The sequence below is a fragment of the Phacochoerus africanus genome, chromosome 1, assembly GCF_016906955.1.
Source record: "Phacochoerus africanus isolate WHEZ1 chromosome 1, ROS_Pafr_v1, whole genome shotgun sequence".
NCBI classification, from domain to species: domain Eukaryota; kingdom Metazoa; phylum Chordata; class Mammalia; order Artiodactyla; family Suidae; genus Phacochoerus; species Phacochoerus africanus.
Genome location: NC_062544.1, coordinates 197,515,563 through 197,541,136, shown reverse-complemented (window position 1 = coordinate 197,541,136; position 25,574 = coordinate 197,515,563). Strand labels below are relative to the sequence as shown.

The following is a 25,574-nucleotide window of genomic DNA, read 5'->3' as shown; positions in this document are numbered from 1 at the left end:
TATAATTTCCTAGAGCTATTTTTCTTTTTATGTGGTGGTTTAAAGTATTTCCACAAATTATTTGACGTGCCCATCACAAAGTAAATCCTGGAGTTCCTATCATGGCGCAGAGGAAGCGAATCCAACTAGGAACCATGAGGTTGTGGGTTTGATCCCTGGCCTCATTCAGTGCTTTACGCACCTGGCGTCACCGTGAGCTGTGGTGTAGGTCACAGACTCAGCTCGGATCCTGCGTTGCTGTGGCTATGGCGTAGGCCTGCAGCTATAGCTCTGATTCCCTAGCCTGGGAACCTCTCTATGCCGCAAGAATGGCCCTAAAAAAGGCAAAAAAAAAAAGTAAATCCTAATAACCCTTTCTTTGAATATGGGCTGGACTTAGTGACTTGCTTCTATAGAAAAGTTCAATTGAGAGTGTGTGACTTTTGGATACCAGGTCATAAACGGCAGTGTGGCTTTCTTATTGCTCTTTCTTTGGATTACTTGTTCTGGAAATCAGTTGCTATGTTGGGAGAACACACAATGGTGTTATGGAAAGTTCCATGTACTGAGAAAATAAGGTCTCATTCCAATAGCTCTGTAATAAGCTGTATTAAAGAGGATTCTGCAGCCCCTGTTAAGTCTTCAGAAAACTGACCCCAGTCGAAAGCTTGATTATAATCTCATCCATGTAATCTCCAATTCCTAACCCAGAGAAACTGTAAGATAGTAAATGTTTGTTGTAAGTTACTTAGTTTTGAGATAATTTGTCATGTGCAATAGATAACTATCATATCTTGCCTCTGAATGTTCCTTTTATAGCATTCTGTTCTTGTTTCATAGATGTTCTATCTTCTATAATTTCACAAGACATTAGTAATCTCTTTTGTTTTAAATTTTATTATTGTTGATTTATAATGTTCTGTTAATTTCTGCTATACACAGTGACCCCATTATATATATATGTGCATATATATATATATATATATATATATTCCTTCTCTCATATTTTCTTCCATCATGTTCTATCACAAGCAATTGGATAGGCTGTGCCACTGGCATGTGGAAGTTCTTGGGGCAGGGATCAAATCTTCACCACAGCAGTGACCCTAGCTGCTATAGTGACAACACCAGATCCTTAAACTGCTATACCACAAGGAAACTCCATGATATTAGTAATCTTTATTTGCTATTTTAAGTTTTCTTTTCCTCATTGCATTGTCTCTAATCCCTTTGAAGTTAATTTTTTTTTTTTTATTCTGGATAGTTGACCCAAAAACCCAAAGAGATAGAAGGGGATACAAATTCTGGGAGTGAGAACAGGAGAGAGGAGGCAAACAAAAGGCCAATGTCTGCTACATGAGTCAAGAAAAGTAAAAGAAAAGGAAAAAAATTAAATATGTTAGAAAGAGATGTGTGAATATATTTTAAACAGGTTTGTATTGTTCATGATATCATCACCTAATATTATACTCAAATTCCTTAGTCTGCATCATCTTTGGTAAAGATCTCTAATATAGCATAAGTTAGAAGTACTCAATAGTGCCTCTACACTGTTTAACTTGAATTCTGTTCCTAAAGTTTTGTTTTGTTGTTGTTGCTTTTTAGGGCCGCACCTGCGGCATATGGAAGTTCCAAGGCTAGGGGTCTAATCTGAGCTACGATTGCCAGCATACACCACAGCCACATCAGATCCGACCTGTGTCTGTGACCTACACCACAGCTCACGGCAACACCGGATCCTTAACCCACTGAACAAGGCCAGGGATTGAACCTGCATCCTCATGGATACTAGTCAGGATCGTTACCTCTGAACCACAAAGGGAACTCCTATTCCTAACATTGTATAATAGATAAACCAAGAGATTATGAGGCTATGTTAAAAAAAAAACCCTACATTTTTTTGTATAGTAGTGGCTTGAGTGTTGAATTAGTCCGATTGTAGTTTTCAAAGTTAAATGTCAGTGGAATCATTGTAGACTCCATTACTTACTGTCTTTGCCTTTGAGTATGTTTTTCAATTTTAGCCTCTTTTGTAAATGGGAATATTAATAGTGCCTGCCCTAGTGCTATTATAAAGATTTAATTAGGTAAGTTGCTTAGAACAGTGCCTGGCACAATGTTCCCTGTCTTTTTTCTTCTTTTCCATCTGCTTCCCCTTCTTCTCTCCTTTCTTCTCATTCTTTATTCCTTTTCTCCTTCTCCTCCTCCACCTCAAGTTTCTTCTTAGTACTGGCATACCTTATTTTATAATGCTTTGCAGACATTGCTTTTTTTTTTTTTTTACCCAAATTGAAAGTTTGTGGCAATCCTGTGTCGAGCAAGCCGATTAGCACCATTTTTCCAACAGCATTTATCCACTCTGTATTTCTGTGTCATATTTGGCAATTCCCACAATATTTCAAACTTTGTTATTATTATTACATCTGTTGTGGTGATCTGTGTGATTGGTGATCTTTGATGTTACTATTATAATTGGGGCACCATGAACCCCACCATAAGACAGCAAACCTAAGGGATAAATGTATGTATTCTGACTGTTCAATGGACTGGCCGTTCTCTAGTCCCTCTCCCTCTCTTCGGGCCTCCCTATTCCCTGAGACACAATAATGCTGAAATTAGACAAATTTATAACCTTACTATGGCCTCTAAGTGTCAGGTGAAAGGAAGAGTCACACATCTCTCACTCTAAATTAAAAGCTAAAAATGATTAAGCTTAGTGAGAAAGGCATATTGAAAGCCAAGATAGGCCAAAAAGCTAGGCCTTTTTTGCCAGTTAGTCAAGTTGTGAAAAACTTCTTGAAGGAAATTGAAAGTGCTACTCCAGTGAGCACATAAACGTTAAGAAAGTAAAACAGTAGTATTGCTGACGTGGATAGAAGTCTGGATAGAAGATCAAACTAGCCACAACTTTCCTTTAAACTGAAGCTTAATCCAGAGCAAGGCCCTAACTCTCTTCAATTCTATGAAGGCTGAGAGAGGTAAGAAAACTGCAGAAAAAAATTTCAAAGCTAGAAGAGGTTGGTTCATGAGGTTTAACGAAAGAAGCCATCTCCATAACATAAAAGTGCAAGGTGAAGCAACAAGTGCTAGTGAAGAAGCTGTAGCAAATTTATCCAGAAGATCTTGCTAAGATCACTAATGAAGGTGGCTACACTAAACAGATTCTCAGTGTAAATAAAATGGTCTTATGTTAGAAGATGATGGCACCTAAGACTTTTATAGCTAGAGAGGAGAAATCAATTCCTTGCTTCAAAGTTTCAAAGAACAAGATGACTCTCTTGTTAGGGGCAATGCCACTAGTGACTAAGTTGAAACCAATACTCATTTACCATTCCCAATATCCTAGGGCTCTTAAGAAGTTTGCTAACTCTACTCTGCCTGTGCTCTATAAGTGGAAAAACACAGCCTGCATGACAGCACATCTGTTTTCAACATAGTTTAATGAATATTTTGATCCCACTGTTGAGATCTGCTATTTAGAAAAGATTTCTTTCCAAATGTGACTGCTCATTAACAATGCACCTGATCACCCAAGAGCTTGAAATTAATGTTTTTTTCATGCCTGCTAACACAACATCCATTCTGCACCCCATGGATCAAGGAGTAATTTTGATTTCCAAGCTTTAATATTTAAGAAATATGTAGGCCATAGCTGTCATAGATAGTGATTCCTCTGATGGATATGAGCAAAGTAAATAGAAAACCTTCCAGAAAGGATTTATCATTGTAGACAGCCTTAAGAACATGTATGATTCATAGGAAGAAGTCAAAATAACAGTATTAGTAGGAGTTTGGAAAAAGTTGATTCCAGTCCTTATGGATGACTTTGAGGAGTTAAAGACTTCAGAGGCAGAATTAATTGCAGTTGTGGTGAAAATAGCAAGAGAAGTAGAATTAGAAGTGGAAACCAGCAACGTGACTAAATTGCTGCAATGTCATAATAAAACTTCAACGGATGAGGAGTTGCCATTTAAGGATAAGCAAAAAAAAAAGTGCTTATCCTTATCCTTTCTTGAGATGGGATCTATCCCTGGTGAAAATGTTGTGCATATTGTTGAAATGACAACAAAGTATTTAGAATATTACAAAAATTTAGTTGATAAAGCAGCGGGAGAGTTTGAGAGGATAGACTTCTATTTTAAAAGAAGTTCTGCTATGGATAAAATGCCATCAAACAGCATTGCATGCTACAGAGAAACTGTGAAAGGAAGAGTCAATTGATGCAGCAAACCTCATTATTGTTTTATTTTTAAGAAATGACCACAGTTGCCCCAACCTTCAGCAAAGACCACTCGGGTCATTTAGCAGCCATCAACATAGAGGCAAAACCCTCCACCAGCAAAAAGATTATGACTCAATGAGGGCTCAGATGTTGGTTAGCATTTTTTAGCATTTTTTTTTTACCTACTTGCTTTATAAATAAGCTCAGACAGTATATTGCTTGCAACTGTAGTCGTCTTTTTTTTTTTCCTTTTGGTAAATCTCTTCCATCAACTACTTCCATTTGTAGGTGATGAAATGTATAAGAAATCCACTTCAGGTGTTGGCACTGCTATGAGCCTGGTCTTTCCCTTTGCTTCAACTCAATTACTTTTGATTCTTGTTTCTATTCCAAGTCCAGGAAGTGATTTTCACTGCAGAAGATATCTGAAGACAGTCTTATGCCTTCTGGTTGTGATCTACAACCAGGCTCTAGCTTCTTTAGGAAGGCTACACAGCATGGATTTAGATATTATATATTAAACTAAGAGACATTCTTAAATGAGTTTATTTTTAGATAACCTACATGACATGATTTTTTTTCCCCTCAAAAACAATTCCTCTGCTCCAAAAAAAACCCAAAGATCATTGTCAAGATAATGACATCAAGATGCCACCAGTCCCATTTGTCTAAATCCCAGTGTTTTGTGGATGAAAAGCAGGGGCCAGCCACATGTGATCACAGGTGACAGACCTGAAGTAACTGACAAATTTAACTTTTTTCCATTTCTAAGCCACCCTTAAAGAAAATCATATATGGGTGTCACACCATCCTCATGGTAGTTCAGCAGAGCAACCATGCCAACTGGATTCATGTTTTCACCAATAAGGAACTGAAAGTTTTTGAAATTAGCAAGGATGTGATTGATTTATTCTGCAGCTCCTGTCATAAAAGGTTTTATTCTCTCTGGTCTCTGTTTTTCGAGTTTCCCTTTGATCGACTTAATATAATCTTTGATATACTTCTTGTAGGCTTCTTTTGTGAAGTTTGTTTCCTGCAAATGATGGTTCATGACAATAGTGACACCAGTGATTACTGTGCTTTTGGTACCTTCGCCCTTTGGCTCTTCAGTGGAGGCATTTCCACCAATGAGCAAGTCATGATGTTACCCTCTATCCTACTGACCATGTCCCCTTCCACCTGCAGACACAGCCAGACCGAATCTCCTGGATCTTCTAGATGTGGAAGAACATCTCATCATGGCTGATGAGGTCCCAGTAGATGATCATGATGGTGGCTGGAGGAACACAGCTGCAGTGCTGGCTTATCAGGAACCCTGATCTCAGGGCTGGCCTGGTGCTGCCTGAGAGAAGCTAGGGGTGGGTTGGGGAGATCAGGTGGAAAAGCTAGCAATAAGGTATTTTTAATTAAGATGTGTATATTGCTGGCATTCCTGGTCATGGTTCAGCAGAAACGAATCTCACTAGTATCCATGAGGACACAGGTTGGATCCTCTGCCTTGCTCAATGGGTCGGGGATCTAGGCCAGTGGCTACAGCTCCAATTTGACCTTTAGCCTGGGAACCTCCATACACCTTGGGTGTGGCCAAGAAAACAAACAAAGATATGTATATTGCTTTTTATACATAATGCTATTTCACACATAATAAACTACAGTATAATGTAAACGGAACTTTTATATATACTGGACAACCAAAAAATTCATGTAACTATTGTGCTACTCACTTTATGGCAATGGTCTAGAAATGTGCTGCAGTCTAGAACCTGCAATATCTCCAGCCTGTATCAGTATTAGTATTATATAACAATATATCACCTGAATCTTAAATCTGTTTTGGAGGGAATCTGGGGTATTGGCCACTACTACAACTCTAATCCGTATGCTACCGCACCAAATTATAAGATATTGATTGGCATCTGCATTTGTTAAGTCATAAGCAGACCTCTAACGTAGAAGCTTGATTTCCTGTAATACAACTAAATCATTCAATAAAATTTTATAGAAGACCTACTCTGTGAAAGAAGCTGTGCTGGATAGTGACTATATAGAGATATAACACACTGCTCATAGTCTAGTGGAGGAGACAGTCAGATATTACACAGAACTCACCGCTGTTATAGGCTATCTCAGAATGCTGTGGGAACAAAGAATTAACTCTGATATGCTTATGATGATCACAGAAGATTAGGCAAAGAGAAAGCACATGAAAAAGGTGGGATGTGTGTGTGTGTGTGTTGAAGAACTGAGAATGATTCCAGATTTAGAAAACAGCATATGAAAAACTACAGAAGTATGAAAGTTCATGCTATGACTGGAAACTAGCGAGCAACTGAATGTAAAATCTGAGAACCTACTATGTATCAAAGTTAAAACTTTGATAAGCTTTACTATAAATGGTAAAAAGGGAGTCTTCAAACACAGAAACATAGCAACAAAATAAATCCTCATATAGTGTTTAAAAATTATAAAATCAGCAGAGAGGAAGTACTCCCATAGCACTTTGTAATAGCCTAAGTATGTGTTTAGTAAGTTGTTAATGTTTGTTGAATGAAGGAATAAATAAATGATAAATCTTAAAGAATGTTTAGGAGTCACACAGGTTCTGTTTTTGTTTCTCAAATGTTACCATTATGTCTTTACTCCAGTGCTTCAATATTTATGTAATACACAGATTTTCTTTTATTTGGCCCTTCTAATTATTTGCTGCCATCTAGTGTAATAAAGTTGATGTAATGTTCCCACCCCCCACCCCCTTTTTGTGTGTGTCTTTTTAGGGCCACACCCAAGGCATATGGAAATTGCTAGGCTAGGGGTTGAATCGGAGCTACAGCTGCTGGTCTACAACACAGCCACAGCAATGCAGGACCTGAACCACGTCTGCAACCTACACCACAGATCCCAGCAACGCTGGATCCCCAACCCACTGAGAGAAGCCAGGGATTAAACCTGCATCCTTGTGGATACTAGTCAGATTCGTTTCTGCTGTGCCATGATGGGAACTCTTACCCCAATTTTATTGAAAAATAATTGACATACATCAATGTGTAAGTATAAGGTGTACAGCACAATGGTTTGATCTACATATATAGTGAAATAATTACCACAGTAGGTCAGCTAACATCAATCTTCTTATGTAGATACAATAAAAATGAAGGAAAGAAGAAAAGAAAAAAGAAAATAAATCTGCTTGTGACAAGAACTTTTAGAATTTACTATCCAAACAACCACTGTATATACTGGTGGTTGTTACTAGCTTTAATTATCCTATTGTATATTATACCCCTCATACTTACTTATCTTAAAACTGGAAGTTTGTACCTTTTGATCACCTTCCTCCAATTCCCCCTCGCCATACCCTCAACCTCTGGTTATCAGAAGTTTGATCTCTTTTTCTGAGTTTGGGTTATTTGTTTAATGTTTTTTAAAGTTACTATATATATATATATATATATATATATATATAAGTGAAATCATAGAGTATTTGTCTTTCACTGCTTGATTTATTTCACTTAGCATAATGCCTTCCAGGTCCATCCATGTTGTCATAAACTGTAGGATTTCCTCTTTTTTATGGTGGAAATGTAATATATAATGGAATATATATATATTATGTAATGGAATATATATATTAATCATATAATTTATATATATCACAAATTCTTTATTCATCCATCAGTGGACATTTAGGTTGTTTCCATGTCTTGGCTATTATAAATAATGCTGCTGTGAATGTGGGGGTACAGATATCTTTCTGAGTTAGCATGTTAGTTTTCTTTGGATATACTCCCAGAAGTAGAATTTCTGGATTACATGGTAGTTCTATTTTTAATTTTTTAAAGACCCTCCACACTGTTTTCTATAAAGGCTGTCCAAATTTACAATCCCACCATGTCCACACTAGATTTATTATCCTTTGTCTTTTTGACGATGGCCATTCTAACAGTTGCCATGTAATATCTCATTGTAGTTTCAATTTGCATTTCCTTAGTTACTGGTGATGTTGAGTATGTATCTGTTAGCCTTTCATATAGCTCCTTTGTCATGTTGTTTTTATTTTTTATATTTTTATTTTTGTCTTTTTGTCTTTTTAGGGCCACACCCGCAGCATATGGAGGTTCCCAGTGTAGGGGTCCAATTGAAGCTGTAGCTGCCAGCCTACACCCCAACCACAGCAATGTGGGATCTGAGCTGTGTCTGCAATCTACGCTACAGCTCATGGCAACGCCTGATCCTTAACCCACTGAGCAAGGCCAGGGATAGAACCTGCTTCCTCATGGATGCTAGTAGGGTTTGTTAACTGCTGAGCCACGATAGGAATGCCTGTCATGTTGTTTTTAATTAACATGATATTATGTTGGTTTTTCAGGCGTGCTTCCCTTCATATTTCATTTTAAAATTTAAGCTATAATTAAAATTTGAATAAAAATTAAGTGTCATAATGATGGTGCTATTTAATTGTGTGTAGCGATGATTTTTCAGATTAGATTCTATATATTAAAGCTAAGTCAGTGAAAGAATCTGATATAAAATTCAAGGAATTGTGGGTACAAAGGTAACAAATAATTTAAAAAATTGAGAACACTCTAAGGAAGTGCAATGGAATGTGATGCAAATTGGAATACCCCTGTCCTATGTTGTTGTCTCTTGGGTTCTTGTACTCCATTTGCTCAAAGTTTGTTAATGTTTTCCTGATGATGATTTTTTACTGTTTAAAAATGACATAGATTGTATCATTTCTTGATAATTAAAAAGAAACTTAGGAGTTCCCTGGTGGCTCAGTGGGCTAAGGATCCAGGTTGTCATTGCAGTGGCAGGCATTCAATCTCTGGCCCCCAAATTTCTGCATGTGTGGACATGTCCGAGAGAGAGAGAGAGAGAGAGAGAGAGAGAGAGAGAGAGAGAGGGAGAGAGAGAGAGATACATAAGTAAATTAAGATCAGAAAATACCATTTAACATACTCATTGGCTTTAACTCTCACATGCGCATTATAATGTTATTCTCTCTTTCTCCCTTCACCCCTTTTTTTCTTTTTTATTCTTTTTTATTCTGTGCAAAAGAAAATACTACTTCGGTTTTTATTTCACTTTTACAAAACTTGTAGCTCTGAAGGAAATGTTGGCTGAATAGGTCTGTCATGACATCATTACTAGACTTTCAAGACAAATGTAAAATTAAGTTGTTTGAAGCTAGCACTTGCTGTGATGGAAGAGACTCCGGAAGGAAGACTTCCACCCTTCCAAGGCTTAGGGCCTCTTGGGGTTTCACCTAAGAGTTATCAAATTAGAATTGGAATGATTTATTGGAATGTTTTATCTTTCTTCTTTTCCTCAATTTCCCATCCACTTGTACCAGCAACACCATGAATTCCTACACCATGAAGAAACTCTAAGTTGGCACCAAGAACCCTGAATTCTAATTCTGGCTTCTGTTGTAAGTGGTGGTATGACACTAGTCAAGACACATGGGCCTCACTTTCCTCTTTTATAAATTCAAGCCTCGACTTAAGATGGGTTTTGTCGTTGTTCTTTCAATTTCTAAGGTGCAGTGATTTTTCTTACTATTTACTTTGCTGAGATTTATTTATTCTCCTGATTTGAGGTGAATGCAAACCTTTATTAGAAAATGATTCCTGAAGATGGAGGAAAACTATAGTGAAAGAGTTGTTGGAGATAAAAGGAAGGTTAATTGGTTGCCATTCTTCTTTTAAACCCATCTGCTAAAAGGTAGCAGAATTATTCTGACATGTCCTCATCCTCGCATAATGAAAAAAACCGGTATGTTAAGTCTGAACATGTGTTTCCATTTTTAAAAGGATTCAATATCCAATATTGGGAAAGATCTAAGTTTATAATATACAGTCTATCACAAGGAAAGCTGAAGCTGGGGGAGGAGAAAAATGGAATGGAATGTACATTAAGTACTGGAGGCACGTTTAAATATTCAAAACACCACAGGTGATTCAGATTATCCCGACTCCTCTATGATAAGCTGCAGACAGTAACCATCCACTTACATTATTTGTGGAAACTGGAGCTCTTTTTATGAATTACCGACTTTCTAGAGTGGTTTATGGAAATTGTCCTTGTTATTGTCTCATAAATAGGATAATGAACACATTCTTTGGATAATCGGAAAAAAAGAAAGAATTCCACCTTTAGAAGTGAGGCAATTTTACTTCACTTGGGGATAGCAGCAAGGAACCACTTAACCTTATAAAGAAAATAAAAAGTTGGAGTTCCCGTCGTGGCTCAGCGGAAATGAATCTGAATCCATGAAGACGCAGGTTCGATCCCTGGCCTCCCTCAGTGGGTTAAGGATCCGGCGTTGCCATGAGCTGTGGTGTATGTCGAAGTCGAGGCTTGGATCCCACGCTGCTGTGGTTGTGGTGTAGACAGCAGCCGTAGCTCTGATTAGACCCCTAGCCTGGGAACTTGCCAATGCCACAAGTGTAGTGCTTAAAAGACAAAAAAAAAAAAAAAAAAAGAAAAAGTTATGTATCAGACTGAGAGTCTATCACTATTAGGAACCTTTTCCAGGAGTCTGTATTATGGGAAAGAATATTCAAGTGCTTCATTCTTTCTTTTCTATTTTCTGCATTCAAGACCATATAACCCATCCAAAAACATTTACTTAGCACCAGTTCCCCACTATTACAAGGGCCTCTTGTTGAAAATATTTAAAAAAATTATGATGCCTATCTCATAGCATTTATATTTTTGTACCTAGTAATTATAAGATGACACATACATAAAAACCTGCCATGAATTTAGACCACTTTTAATGGTATCTGACTAGTTATGCCTAGTAGTTCTATAGCTCTGGAACACAGTTACATATATTATCTGGAGCCATTCTTTATAGATAATATTAAGTGAGCAAAAATATTGGATAATTGCTTGTATTATCTCTACAGGCCTAAGGTTTAAAGGTAGGAACCTGTCTACTGCTCTGGAGCATTGAAACCCAACCAGGTTGGGAGGGGAGGGCCTGAGATGCATGTTAGCTGAGCTTTCCCTTCTAGAGTTAGCCTTATGAAAACAAAGGGTATATTGAAAATTCGTGTTTTTCTTCCTCAAACATTCCCCTGCCTTGAGATTTGTGCACTCTGCCAACTCCACCACCATCCCTCAATACTTTGCTAGGAGCAGTGTTTTTTGTACTTAGTGGTTTCATTCACAGGAAGCATTTAATAAGACAAAACCAAACAAAAACATGTAAATATTGGGAGAAAAGGGGAAACTGTGATTAAGAAGATTTAAAAAACCCCACAATACACCAGCATTATCATATTCTAAAATAAATTACAAGATTAGAAATAATATAATCTCAATAGACAGTCAAATTTAAATTAGATAAATTTAATTTAATGGAAAATTGACTGCCCTAATTTTTTTTTTCATTTTCTGTAAGATTGGTGAAATTATCTTTATGGACTAGTGATTTGGAATCATTTCCCAGAGGATAAAAGTATAATCTTCATTTCAAATAACTTCTACTTTTATTGATATTTTTATTTTTTCTAACTAGAATTTGTATTCAAATCCTTTAAGAAATCCTTTAAAGGATATAAACCCAAGTTGGATGCTTTCTTCCATGTTGAAGAAAACATCCAACTTGGGTTTATATCCTTTTATCTTTTTATGGTTATATTTATTCATTTCATTATAAAAATACTTTGCCTCAATCCCATAAAAAGTATTTTAGGTGGCTTTAGCATATATTGTAAAAAAATTTAAATAAATAGATGAAATTTAGATAAAAAATAAAAATAAGGAAATAATGTTTGAGTGCAAAAATACATGCTGAGTCCTGTACAAATTTTAGAGGTGAGCTTCATATTTGAATCTAGTATTCCTAACAGAGAAAAGAAGAGGGAAACAGACTGATAAATTATACATTACTGTATAACAAATCAAAAATTAGCTGCTTAAAATATCAAACATATATTATCTCTTAGGATCAGGAATCTAGAAGGGGTGTAGCTGGGGGGTTTTGGCTCAGCATCTCTCAAGAGGTTGACTTTAAGATGTCAGCAGGGGCTGCAGTTGTTTGAAGTTTTGACTGGGGCTCTAGGATTCATTTTCAAGATAGTTCATCACATGGCTGTTGGCCAAGGCTGATAGTCTTGGTTCCTGGCTGGCTGTTGGCAGAAGGCATTAATTTTTCACCATGTTGCTCCACAGGGCTGCCTGAGTGTCACTAGAGCATGGCAACTGAATTTCCCAGAGTGAGTAATTTAAGACAGAAGGCAAGAGGGGAAGCCATATTGCCTTTTATGATCTAGTCTTGGAAATGACATACTGTTACTTCTATAGTATTCTGTTGCTCACACAAATAAACCCTATTACATTGTGGGGTGCAACCACACAGGAATGTGATCACTGGGGATTGCTGGGGTCCAATTTGGCAAATGGCTTCACAGTGATCAAGTTAAAGATTCTGTATTATTAATTTAAAAAAAAAGCAGTTTTGTGGGGAAAAGAAACTTGTTTACCACCATACCCCAGACTGAGATATAAAAGAAATTTAATTTATTTCATGGAACTGCATAAAGAGGTCATTATATGAAATGACAGAAAATACTCTGAACGATATACCTAAAAGAGCTCTAGTATGAGTTACATATTAATGTTTTTCATGTTCCAAAGTTGATCATATATATGGTCTTGGGAGGTGAGGCTTTGGGAAAGTAATTAGATTTAGATGAGGTCATGAACTCATGGGGGCGGAGTCTTCATGGTGAGAATTGTGCCTGCTTAAGAAGAGACCTAAGAGTGCTCACTCTCTTTCCTTTTCTTTCTTTCCCTCTCTTCCTCTCGCACTCCCTCTTTGCCATGAAGAGACAGGAAGAAGATGGCCATATGCCAACCAGGAAGAGGGCTCTCACTAGACACTGAATATGCCAGCATTTTGATCTTAGATTTTCCAGCTTCCAGAACTGTGAGAAATAGATTTCTGTGGTTTAATCTACCCAACCTATTATTGCAAACTGGACTGACACCACTTCATGTAAATTGATGGCATAAAAACAAAATATCACTAAGTGAAAGCACTGATATGAGAAAGCTACACAATCAGTCAAAACTGAAAGTGTTCAGATGTAGCATAATACAAGAATAATCTTTAGGGAAATTGAGGTGGTGCTTCTCAAATTGAGGTGATTCTATATATATATATATATAGAATTATATATATCAGTGAACTGGAGATACTTAAAACCAATGAATTAACCTGTGTAATCTTTCTGAAGCATTAAATTTATTTGAAGATTTTGGGGGAAAGTTGTGATTTTTTTTTCTTTTTCAGCCATGGCATATCAAAGTTCCTTGGCAGGAACTGATCAGAGCCACAGCTACAATCTATGCCAGAGCTGAGGCAATGCTGAATCCCTAACCCACAGTGCCGGGTGTGGGATCGAACCCAAGTCTACACAGCAACCTGAGCCACTGCAGTAGAATCCTTAACCCACTGTGCTACAGAGGGAACTCCATGAATATTTTTTATTGAAACATTTTGTCACATAAGTCCACAAGAAAAATCAATAGTTATCCTTTTTGTGTTTTTATGTTTTTTTTTTTTTTACAAATTTATGTTTTACATTTGTTTAATTTTTATATGTTTTAATATTTTTATATACCAGGAATTACTTGGAAATTTGGACTTATAGGACTCATCTCAAATTACAGCCACATTGAGGGTAAGGTCATCAGCATATTAACTTTTGAGGGACATGAACATATAGTCCATAATACCCCCTATTAATGTGGGAGCACATCAGGGTCCAGATAATAAATGGAATCCTGACCAAAGTCTGACTTCTCATTGGTCCATTAGATTCAGACACATCACGTGTTCATTTTCATGTTGCTGAATTGAAAATGGCCTTCTTGGTTATCTCGAGCATGTCACAGCCCCAAAATTGATCTTGGTTTGTGAGGTAAGAACTATCATACTAGCGAAAACCAAGTGGAAGTCCTTGAAACTTCTCAACCTTACCTCAGACCAAAATAGTAAATCAAAAACAATTTGTATCCCAGGGAATATAGTGGAGTTCTCTAAAATATCTAAAGGGTGCAAAGATAATAGTCCTTAAGGTCTTTTCTTCTTTCTTTCTTTCTTTTTTTTTTTGTCTTTTGTCTTTTTAGGGCCTCACCAGCAGCATATGGAAGTTCCCAGGTTACGGGTCTAATTGGAGCTGTAGCTGCCAGCCTTTACCACAGCCACAGCAACATGGGATCCGAGCCACGTCTGTGACCTACACCACAGTTCATGGCAACAGCGAATCCTTAACCTACTGAGCAAGGCCAGGGATTGAACCTGCCACCTCATGGCTACTAGTTGGGTTCATTAACCACTGACCCATGATGGGAACTCCCTAGTCCTTAGGTCTTAATTTAATCCATCAGACTAACCTCTGCAGAAGCCATACAGCTCCTGCAGAATAATTGTAGATGGACTGTCTCTAGTAATAACTTGATTGCAGTAGGCATGGTATTTTTGTTAGGACAGATGAATATGGCCTCAAGTACATTATTTGCGGTCACTGATTTTGGTGAATAAATTTTTTTCCATCCCAATGATGAAAGAGGATCACAAATAATTTGTATTCACATGAAATGAGTATCAAAATATTACATTTAATGGAACTAGAAAAAGAAGAGCAAATAAAACCCAGAGTCAGTAGAAAGAAAGAATAATGATCAGAGCAGAAGTAAATGAAATAGAGACTTAAAAAACAGAAAAGATCAATTTAACCAAGTTGTTTTTTTCAAATGATAAACAAAATTAATATACCTTTAGCCAGACTCATCAAGAAAATTAAAAAATGAATAAATAAAATCAGAAATAAAAGAGAGCAAGTTACAACCAACACCACAGAGAAACATAAGAGATTACTACAAACAAATAGATGCCAATAAAATAGACAACTTGGAAGGAATGGATAAATTCATAGAAACAAAGTATGAATTAGGAAGAAATAGAAATATGAATAGACCAATTACCAGTAATAAAGTAAACTAGTAATTAAAAAACTCCAAACAAACAAAAGTCCAGGACCAGACAGCTCCACAGATGACTTCTACCAAACATTTAAAGGGATTCTATTAGCAAGCTATTCCAAAAAATCAAAGTGGAAGGAATGCTTCTGAACTTATTCTATAAAGCCAGTTTCACTCTGATACTGACACTGAATGTCAATGACACTGAAAAAAAAAATTACAGGCTGACATCAGTGAACCTAGATGCAAAAATCCTCAACAAAATACTAACAAAACAAATTCAACAATACAAGGAACATACACTATGATCAAATGGGATTTATCCCAGGAATGCAAAGATGGTTCAATATCTACAAATCAGGGATTTCCCATCATGGCTCAGTGGTAACAAATCCAACTAGGATCCATGAGGGTGCGAGTTTGATCCCTGGCCTTGCTCAGTGGGTTAAGGATCCAGTGTTGCCATGAGCTGTGGTGTTGGTTGCAGATGCGGCTCAGATCCATCATTGCTGTGACTGTGGCTACAGCTCTGACTTGACCCATAGCCTGGAAACTTCCCTATGTCACAGGTGTAGCCCTAAAATACCAAAACAAACAAACAAAAATTGCAAATAAAGCAACATGATACACCACAATAACAAAAGGAAGGATAAAAATCACATGATCATCCCCATAGATGCAAAAAAGCATTTAACAAAATTCAACATACCTTTATGAAAAAAAAATAAAACCTCTTGACAAAGTGGGAATAGAGGGCACATAACTCAATATAATAAAGGCCACATATGACAAAACTACAGCCAATATCATACTCAATGGTGAAAAGTTGAAAGTATTTTCTCTAAGATCAGGAACAAGACAAGGATGTCCACTCTTGCCACTTTTATTCAACATAGTATTGGAAAGCCCAGCTATAGCAATCAAACAAGAAAATAAAAAGATTCAAATTGGAAAGGAAGAACTAAAATGATCACTTTTTTTTTTTGGTCTTTTGAGGGCTGCACCCAAGGCATATGGAGGTTCCCAGGCTAGGGGTCTAATCGGAGCTTCACCTGCCAGCCTATGCCACAGCCACAGCAATGCCAGATCTGAACCATGTCTACGACCTACACCACAGCTCACGGCAACACCAGATCCTTAACCTACTGAGTGAAGCCAGGGATCAAACCTGCAATCTCATGGTTCTAGTCGGATTTGTCTCTGCTGTGCCATGACAGGAACTGCTAAAATTATCACTTTTTGCAGTGTTTCTATGATACTATACATATAAAATCCTAAAGATACCACCAAAAAGCTACTAGAGCTCATCAATGAATTTGGTAAAATCAGAGGATACAAAATTATACAGTAATCTATTGCAATTCTATACACTAACAACAAACTATAAAAAAAAGAAATTAAAGAAACAATTCCATTTACCATGATATCACAAAGAATAAAATACCTGGGAAAAAAAACCTACCTAAGGAGGTAAAAACCTGTACTCCAAAAACTGTAAGACATTGATGAAAGAAACTGAAGATGATACAAACAGATGGAAAGATACACTGCGTTCATGGATTGGAAGAATAAATATTGTAAAAAGAACTGTACTACCCAAGACTATCTACAGATTTAAAGCAATCACTATCAAAATACCAATGGCATTCTTCACAAACTAGAAAAACTAATTACACAAATACTCTGAAGAGCCCAAACAATCTTGAAAGAACAGAGCTGGAAGTATCATGCTCCATGGCTTCAGGCTATACTACAAAACTACAGTAATAAAAACAGTATAGTACTGGCACAGAAACAGACATATAGATCAATGGACCAGGATAGAGAACGCGGAAATAAATTTCACACTTACATTGCCAATTAATCTATGACAACTGAGACAAGAATACACAATGGGGAAAAAGCCTCTTCAATAAATGGTGTTGGGAAAACTGGACAGCTACATGCAGACAAATCAAACTGGACTATTTTGGAGTTCTGGTAGTGGCACAGTGGTTAAGGAATCTGACTAGGAACCATGAGGTTGCGGGTTTAATCCCTGGCATCGCTCAGTGGTTTAAGGATCTGGCATTGCCCTGAGCTGTGGTGTAGGTTGAAGATGTGGCTGGGATCCCACGTTACTATGGCACTGGTGTAGGCCCATGGCTACAGCTCCGATTAGACCCCTAGCCTGGGAACCTCCATATGCCGTGGGAAGCGGCCCTAGAAAAGGGGAAAGAAAAAAAAAAAAACTGGACTATTTAAAAACAATGTGGTCATTTAAAAATTTGTCACAAAGTACATATACATAAACAGAAGCTTAGTTCAGAAAAACTCTTGTTTTCTACCTACGCATGATGAATTACACTGCACAAATAGCCTGTGTACATTAGCAGTGATTGCGATTTTTAAAGTATCATTGTATTTATTAAGTTATTTCTAGAAAACACTCTAGAGTTTGGTTTGTTGGTGATAGTATTGGATGGCGTGTTTCAGCCAAAGAAAAAGCCTCAATTTGCTGCAGTAGTTTGCCTACAACTATTAGGACACATCTTGCTGTATGTAGACCTCCTTGACATTTTAATTAATTATTAAAAAATAAACACAACTTGTGAATGTACTTAATATCACTGAACTGAACATTTAAAATGGTGAAAATGATAAATTTATGTTATGTATATTTTACCCCCCCTCCCAGAAAATATTCTTATTGTATTCTTATTGGAGAATTTACTAGTTAATACCATTTTAGAGCTGGAATTCTCTCGACTCATCTCTCAGTGTCGACCCTGAAAGCGTTGAGGTTTACTATGAGAGGATGTGACATTTTAGTCTTAAATGTCTCTTCCTGGTCTTTTCTGTCTTGCAGGTGAGGCTGAGGGGACGGGGAGCGGCGCGAGCAAGAGAAAGTCATCTCTATCTTGCCAGCTTTGGGTGCTGGGGAAGGTGTGTGTGTGTGTGTGTGTGTGTGTGTGTGTGTGTGTTTCTCGAGTTGGAGGGTGGGGGGAATTCTTATGTGATTGGAATTCTTTATCCTGGAAGAAGGTGCAGTTTCAAGGTTCTGCCGCAGCAATTTAAAGGATCCTGGATATTTTGGCAGCTCCTCTCAGTCGCCTGAGCCGGCAATCAGCAGACTGAAGGCGGGGCTGGAATGAAAACAGTTGGGATCTCAATGACTGGAGGTGAAAGTTGCAAAAACTCTGTTCAGGTTTCTGCTCTGTATCAACTTTCCAGGTTATATGATAAACAGCTTTTAGGGTCTGCGGTGGTGTATCAGCCCTCTGACTTGTGCCTTTGTTCCTCAGTGCCCCTGCGCTCACAGTCCCCGCACATGCCCAGCGCGCACCGCACCCGCCCGGGATGCTGGAGCCGCTGCCGCCGCCGCTACTGCGGCCGTCGCCGGGCCTGCTCCACCAAGGACATGCGCACTGGCGACGCCGGGCCGGCGCCTTCAGTCTCCTCCTCCGCCGCCTCCCGGTTCCGCAGTCACTTCCTGCAGCTGTTTCCCTGTAGGTCCGGTAGCACTGACTTTTGACAGTCAGCCTTCAGCTGCGGAGGGGGCTTGCCTGGGCCAGCTGAGAAAGTTGCGCGGAGGGAGGCAGAGTTGAACCCGGCGGAGTCGAACCAGGCAGATTCGGGCGCGCAGGACGGACGGCGGCGGGTGGCCGGGGAAGACGCGGCGCCTAGACTCCGTCGAGTCCCGGGGGTTCCGGTAAGTGCGGGGTATCGCGAGCCTCGGGGAATATAGGACGAGCCCAGAAGCTAAGGGACTAGTGGTTCCTTTCCGGTGCGGTCTTTCCACCTGTGCTCCACGTGACAGGTTTGCGCTGCTTTTATTTATCTGGTTGTTTTTAAGCATTTCACGTGTACTGTTTGGATCATCTAGTCGTGCAGCTGCCTTGGCCCTCGAGCTTGCCCCCGCCCCGTGGGAGACCGGGGATTCCATCTTTCGTGATGGCATCCTTATGGGATTGAGGTGCGTGCTTGTGAATGTATCTGTGTGTGCGCTCTTCTGTATTATGCATGCACATTTTAGGAATGTAGGGTATATGTGGGCGATACTGAAGTACATGTAGCTTTGATTCCAATATGTGAAAGGTTCCCTAGGATTAGGAACCGTCGTAGCTGAGACTGGAAAACATTCGCCAATTCACCCAGGCCTTTTCTCCCCCAGATTCTTGCGTTCTTTTGGGTCTTCTTTATGTGATGTACCTTACCTCAACTAATTATTTTTCTATTTTCCTCTTTCTCATTCCTTCTCTCTGCCTTCTGATGACCTCTGAATAATGCTCACCGTCTTTCCCTCATTTCCAGAATTCCCAGTTACAGACTTCCCTAGTTTGCTGAGGGTGCTGGTAACCTGTTTCTTTATTGTGTTCTCTTTCCTCAGAAGATTTTTCCGAATGAGAAAGTGGTTGTCTTTAATACAGTATGTGAAGAGTAGGCCCCAGTCTGATCATTATAACTATGCTATGATCTTTCGTTTTCCTTAAACAGGGTACTCTGTGAAGCTTTGGTTTTCTTTATTGTTCCTTCAATTCCTTCCAAACCGGGTCATTAACCATCGTAAGTCCTTCATTTATGCCACTTTAAGCATCAAATTGAACGGCTTTTATGATCTGAGGAATATTTTATTTATATCATTCATCAAGTTAGTTTCTTTTAATCTAATGCAGTAGTTGAACACAGCCGCATTTGCTTTGAGTCTCTTTATGTTCCACCATTCGTGCTTTCGTTTTACTACAGAAGGCTTCGTTTTACTACTTCTTGTAGATTTTAGTTTTATGCTACTGTTAAAAAAATTTTTTAAATCATAGTAATATCTGATGTAATTGTCCTGCACACATTCTTTCGGGGTAGTTGACATCATTTTTATTGTTACATATTATAAGAAAAAATTTTAGACTATGTAGCTTTTCTTCAAACGTTGTAAAGGTAAAATGTGATAATAGGTAAGTTTGTTCTTGGCCAGAATTTTTTCTTGGGGGGTTATCAGGCCTTTATTTCGACGGAAACCTGTAGAAGATACTGGAGGAGCCCCATGCTATTTCCTCAAGTGGGAGTGAGCTTTCATAAAACAAGTCCAGACATGTCTAGGCGATTGGTAGCATTTGATTTTCTGTTTATATTGCTGATTTTCTTTATCCAGATATTTTGACACCCTCTGCCCCCATTTCTTTTCTGAGTTGACAGCTTGTCATTGGCACTTTGGTATCAGTATGTCTCTTTACAGGTGGTATGCGTAGTCTTTTAATATTATGAAGTATTATAATTAGGAAGTTAAACTTTTTTAAAAAGTGGCCTTTCTCTCCTTAGTTTTCCTTTTTAAAGTATCCATATCTGCCTTTGCTTTCTGAATGTCTTTGATTTAATTGAGAGAATAATATTGACTTTTTAAATGTTCTGAATCTGTATTGCTTTATTAAAAAAATTCTCTCAGAGGTATGGACAACATACTTCTGCTTGAGAATAAAATATTATTGTTCTTCTAAATATTATATTTAATGAGAAGTACTGTTAAATACTATGCTAATAATTTATGTACTTTGCCCTTTACTACATTTTCCCACTGTACTGATATCTTCTGCTGCCCCTAGACCCTGACTTTAGTATAAAAGTTGTTACGTGGTTGCAGTTTCTATATGTATATACTTATTAAATGTGGTAAAAGAGGTTTTAACTTTTCAAAATGTTCTTGGTTAATTTTAGTAAATATATTATTGCCGTGAAATGTACCCATTCCTATTGCAGACAGAAAGTTTCATCAGTTTAAAATTGTTATATTCTTTTGACCAAGAAAAGAGGTTTTAATAGTATTGAGAGTGGAAGGAATAGGAAATTTTGAAAGAAGGATTTTAATTTGGATTAATTAGAATTGTGGGATCTCAAAGCATGTGGTGTGGTTCATTTTGAGATATTCAGGGTTAGAAGTTGCTACCTGAGTGGGAGGCAGAAGATTCACCAATACAATTAAAGTGGGATTGGAAAATATTGGGTGTTTTCTGAGGGAAACAGAATAGAGACCATCAGTTATTTAGTAAGTAGGGGGGAGCAAAGAGTCAAAAGACTGAGGAACTAAAATTATATTGGGGCTTATTGTAGTGTGTTCCAGTATGCCAGTGGACATTTAGTTGGTACACTATTTTTGTAGGTAATTTACCTACAGAGGGAAGGAAAATACTATGATTTTATAGTGGACTCATGAATACAATCTAAGGCTTTATGAAGTGGGATCTTAAACTCAAGGCAATGGGAAGCAGACAATTAACATAATATAGGCAACAGGCTGAATGGAGACTGGGGTGGCCTGGAGAAGGCAAGCTTGGCTACCTGGGACAGGGCCTCTTAGCACTAACTTGCTAATTGTTGTCTATGCAGGACCATAGGCTTGCAAGATCATCCTTTTATCAAGAGGAGCCATAAATCTTTGATTTTTAAATGTTGATGACTAATTCAATTAAACCAATGAAAGCAAAACAAAACACTGTATATTCCAAACAGAGCACATCAGTGGCTGCATGTGGCCTACTGTAGGTAACTTTTGCTCTGAGGAGTCATTGGCTCAATTATTTAAATATTGTTAGTTGATCAGAAGGTACGCTTTTATTTATTTCTGTCACATAGTAACTCAGAGTTATTCCTTAAGTTCCTTGATATTTCAGCTAGTTCTAGAAGTGCGTGAAGTAATCTGAGAAGTGACACTCTTTATTTCACTCTTTTGGTATCATTTGGATGGAATGACTATTTGCTAAGGTTCCTTACTGATGGTGTTTTTTGGATTATGTATGATTTTCATCAAGAGTGTCTAAGTGTAAGTGTGCCTGAGGAAAGGGGTCTGTTCTAGGTGACCTTTGATGTCCATTTCAGCCATGTGACTTTTAGATTTAATTAGCCATGGATGCAATGCTATGTTCACAGGCCAGAGAGACTGCAGTTGGAGCTGTACCAAGCAAAAAAAAAAAAAAAAAAAAGCCAAATCTATAAAGCTATTCTCAGTGGAAGAGCATTGTGTCAGTGTGGATTCACAGACAGGAGAAGTCTGCTAGATGATGCAGAGGGAGAGAAGGCCCAAAGATGGTTTAGAGAAGTAAGGGACAGGGTCAGATAGTGTGGTCATTTACATGTCATATTGCTGAGGACACATTTTAAAGTTTTTGTTTTGTTTTGTTTTTTGCTGTTGATTCAGATTTGAAGACCCAACTTCTCACCACCCATTGGATTATGCCCAAGGCTTTCATACCCAATGATTCTCTTGCAACACGCCGGGCTTCCTCCACCTAAGCGGCCCTCATCCTCTCTTCCTATGTCAGTGGCTGCTAGGTCTACAGGAACCTTTCAGCTTCCACCACCGAAGGCTTTTGGGCAGGAAGCTTCCTTGTCTCTGGCAGGGGAAGAGGAGTTACCAAAGGGAGGGGAGCAAGACTCTGCCCTGGAGGAGCTATGTAAGCCCTTGTACTGCAAGCTCTGCAATGTCACCTTGAACTCAGCACAGCAAGCCCAAGCTCATTATCAGGTAAGGGAAGACAAGGAAAATCTGCCATTTAGTGGGATAACATATTAGGGTTCTGCCCGTTTTAGAGTTGTTTCTGAAATGACCCATTGTGCCTGGAATAATAAAATCCCTAAGTATTACTGTTTTGTCGAAAGCACAGTTTCTACTTTGAAAGAAAGCGTCACTTTTCATAGAATGAGGTCTCTCTCAACATCCTACACTTAGCTATGTGACATTTGATAGCTTACCAGTTGTTTTTGGCAAATGTAAATCATCTATCCATATTTGAACCTGTAATCCTAAGCACAACAGGTATTTGAGACATGATGTACCAAATTCAATTCAGTGTCAAAATTGTTTAGAAGAATTTGTCTTATATTCTATTTCAGCTAACAATTTGCATCATTTCAAGGTACTCTCTATGAATCTTATTCTTTTCCTTTTGATGTCTAACTCAATCACTGCTAAGGAAAACTTCATTCATAATAATTATATCTGGTTCTTTTTAGCCTATTAGTATGAACTCTTATTTATTTCTAATATGTAAAGCTTTCACCTCCTTGTAGAATTGCTAGTGGAAAGGGCAATTTTATTTTTTCCACTTTTTTTTTTTTTGCTTTTTAGGGCCGCACCCATGGCATATGGAAGTTCCTAGGCTAGGGGTTGAATTGGAGTTGTAGCTGATGGCCTCACCACAGCCACGGCAATGCAGGATCCGCGCCATGTCTGCAACCTACACCACAGCTCATGGCAACAACGGATCCTTAACCTACTGAGCAAGGCCAGGGATTGAACCCGAATCCTCATGGATCCTATTCAGGTTCGTTAACCGCTGAGCCATGGGGGGAACTCCCGAAAGGGCAATTTTAGAACATATCATTACCAAGGATTCTAGGCTCCATACTCCCAACTACAAAATAAGTCATCTCATCTCTACGAATGCACACCTCCAATTCTGGGAGAGAGCCAGAAATGGGTGCAAAGACACCATGGCAGGGGTGTAGTATCAGGGATACCAGTTACAGGGCTCTTAGCTATGTCCTGAGGATGCTCCATGGAGATCATGTTGGGGGCCAACTGCAGCTCCTCATAAAGACCAATTCCTGAATCCCTCTTCTCCCTTACCCATGTTATCCACTTCACTAGAATGTCTCAAACCTAACATCTAAACATATATGAAATTAGGAGTTCCTGTTGTGGCGCAGCGGAAACGAATCTGACCAGGAACCATGAGGTTGTGGGTTCAATCCCTGGCCTTGCTCAATGGGTTAAGGATCCTGCGTTGCTGTGAGCTGTTGTGTGGGTTGCAGACGCAGCTCGGATTTGGCGTTGCTGTGGCTGTGCTGTAGGCTGGCGGCTACAGTTCCGATTAGACCCCTAGCCTGGGAACCTCCATATGCCCTGGGTTCGGTTCCTAAAAAGACAAAAACAAACAAACAAACATCAAAAAAACCCATATATGAAATAAAAATTTTTTTTTTCCAAAATTGGATCTAAAATAGCCCGGGCATTAATGGGTTACTCCTACAGACAACGGCCACAGCATTTCATAGGGTCCCTGCTCTCAATGTCCATGATATGCAGAGCAGACCTCTTTCTATGACTATTCAGGGCAGATATTTTTCACTCTATGTTGACTAATAGCTTCAGATCAAGATGATTTTCTCTCAACATCCAGGCTCCAGCCATGCCAACCTTCTCATTCCCTAAATACAGTGGTGCAAATTTGCTTAGGTTTTTTTTTTTATATATATAGTTGATTTACAATGTTGTGCCTACTTTGGGGTCCTTGCTTCTTCTGTTAGATGCTCCTCTCTCATGAGCCCCCCTCTGCAAAGCTGTTCATCAAGCCGGTTCTCAGTCCTCAAAGAGGTCTGTTAGTCACCCTGTGCACAGAGGCCTTCTCAGGCAATGACACCCCTCACAGGTGCCACTTGTTTCCAGTCCTCAAACCCCACTCATGCTTAGTATGGTTCCTGAACTCCTGAGTCAAGTCTAACTCTCCCACTGGTCTCTAAGCTCAGTGAAACCAGGGGTCCTGTCTTGTCTGTGCACAAAGGTTGGAAGAAGAATTTCCAGACTCATATTGGGGTGAAAAGAAAGAAAAGTTTATTGAGAATGGTGAGGTGAAGAGAAGTAGGGTTTATTGAGATAAGAGCTACTACAAGTGCAGCAAGGATGACTCCCTGGCCATCAGGGAGAGCCGACCATAGAGAAAGAAGAATTTAAGAGAGACGCTATGAGCCAGAGAACACAGCAGGACCACTTCCAGATGATCAGGATGAGCATGTGGTCATGTCTGTTTTTGAAACCCAGGGAAAGGAGAGGTCTCAGGATATAATGACCTGCTGATTGGTTGGGGAAGGAGGGGTCGTAGGATATACTTGCTGGTTGGTTGGTTGCATACAAGGGCCTTAAAGGGGCAGGATGAGGAGTGGGCCACACACCTTTTGTAGCAGGAGGTAGGAAGGAGTAGGGAGGTTGCTCAAGGTGAGGGAAGGGGCATTACAGTGAAATGGGTGGGGTGATGATAAGGGTCTGGGAAAAAAAAGGATATTATTACCTAAAAACAAATAGAAAATTAAATTTTGGCTGGAAAGAGAGGTACAGTATTTCTTTTTATTCTAGATTGTTTTCTGTATAATAAATTACATGCTGCTTTATTTATTTATTTATTTATTTTGAGAAAAGAGATTCAAGAAGTAATTGAGGCCAAATGTCATTGAATGAAAAGTGTGTCTTCTGGGTCATCATTAATTTGACTATTTATTCTCTGCATGAATATCTGAAATAGTAAGACAGCATGGTAGAAGGATGACTGTTACAAAGATATTTCTTCTATCATGCCTCTATAACTTTCTCCAACTTAACATTTTTATTTACTCTGGGTGCAAGTCTTTT

General features: G+C 38.6%; 1 protein-coding gene and 1 pseudogene across 2 annotated transcripts in view; one reads left to right on the top strand and one right to left on the bottom strand.

Moving 5' to 3' along the window:
• Positions 1 to 4,951: 4,951 nt before the first annotated feature.
• On the bottom strand, positions 4,952 to 5,469 carry LOC125110932 (translationally-controlled tumor protein-like; annotated as a pseudogene).
• A 13,152-nt stretch (positions 5,470 to 18,621) lies between these two features.
• ZMAT3 (zinc finger matrin-type 3) overlaps positions 18,622 to 25,574 on the top strand; it is a 28,906-nt gene continuing 21,953 nt past the window's right edge. The window contains exons 1-2 of one of the 2 annotated variants that reach the window (XM_047786810.1): positions 18,622 to 18,893; positions 22,368 to 22,694. In XM_047786810.1, coding sequence (XP_047642766.1) covers positions 22,425 to 22,694 — 270 coding nt within the window. In that variant the 5' untranslated portion in view covers positions 18,622 to 18,893; positions 22,368 to 22,424. The remainder of the gene's footprint in view (positions 18,894 to 22,367; positions 22,695 to 25,574) is intronic. The other variant, XM_047786820.1, reaches the window with a different exon arrangement.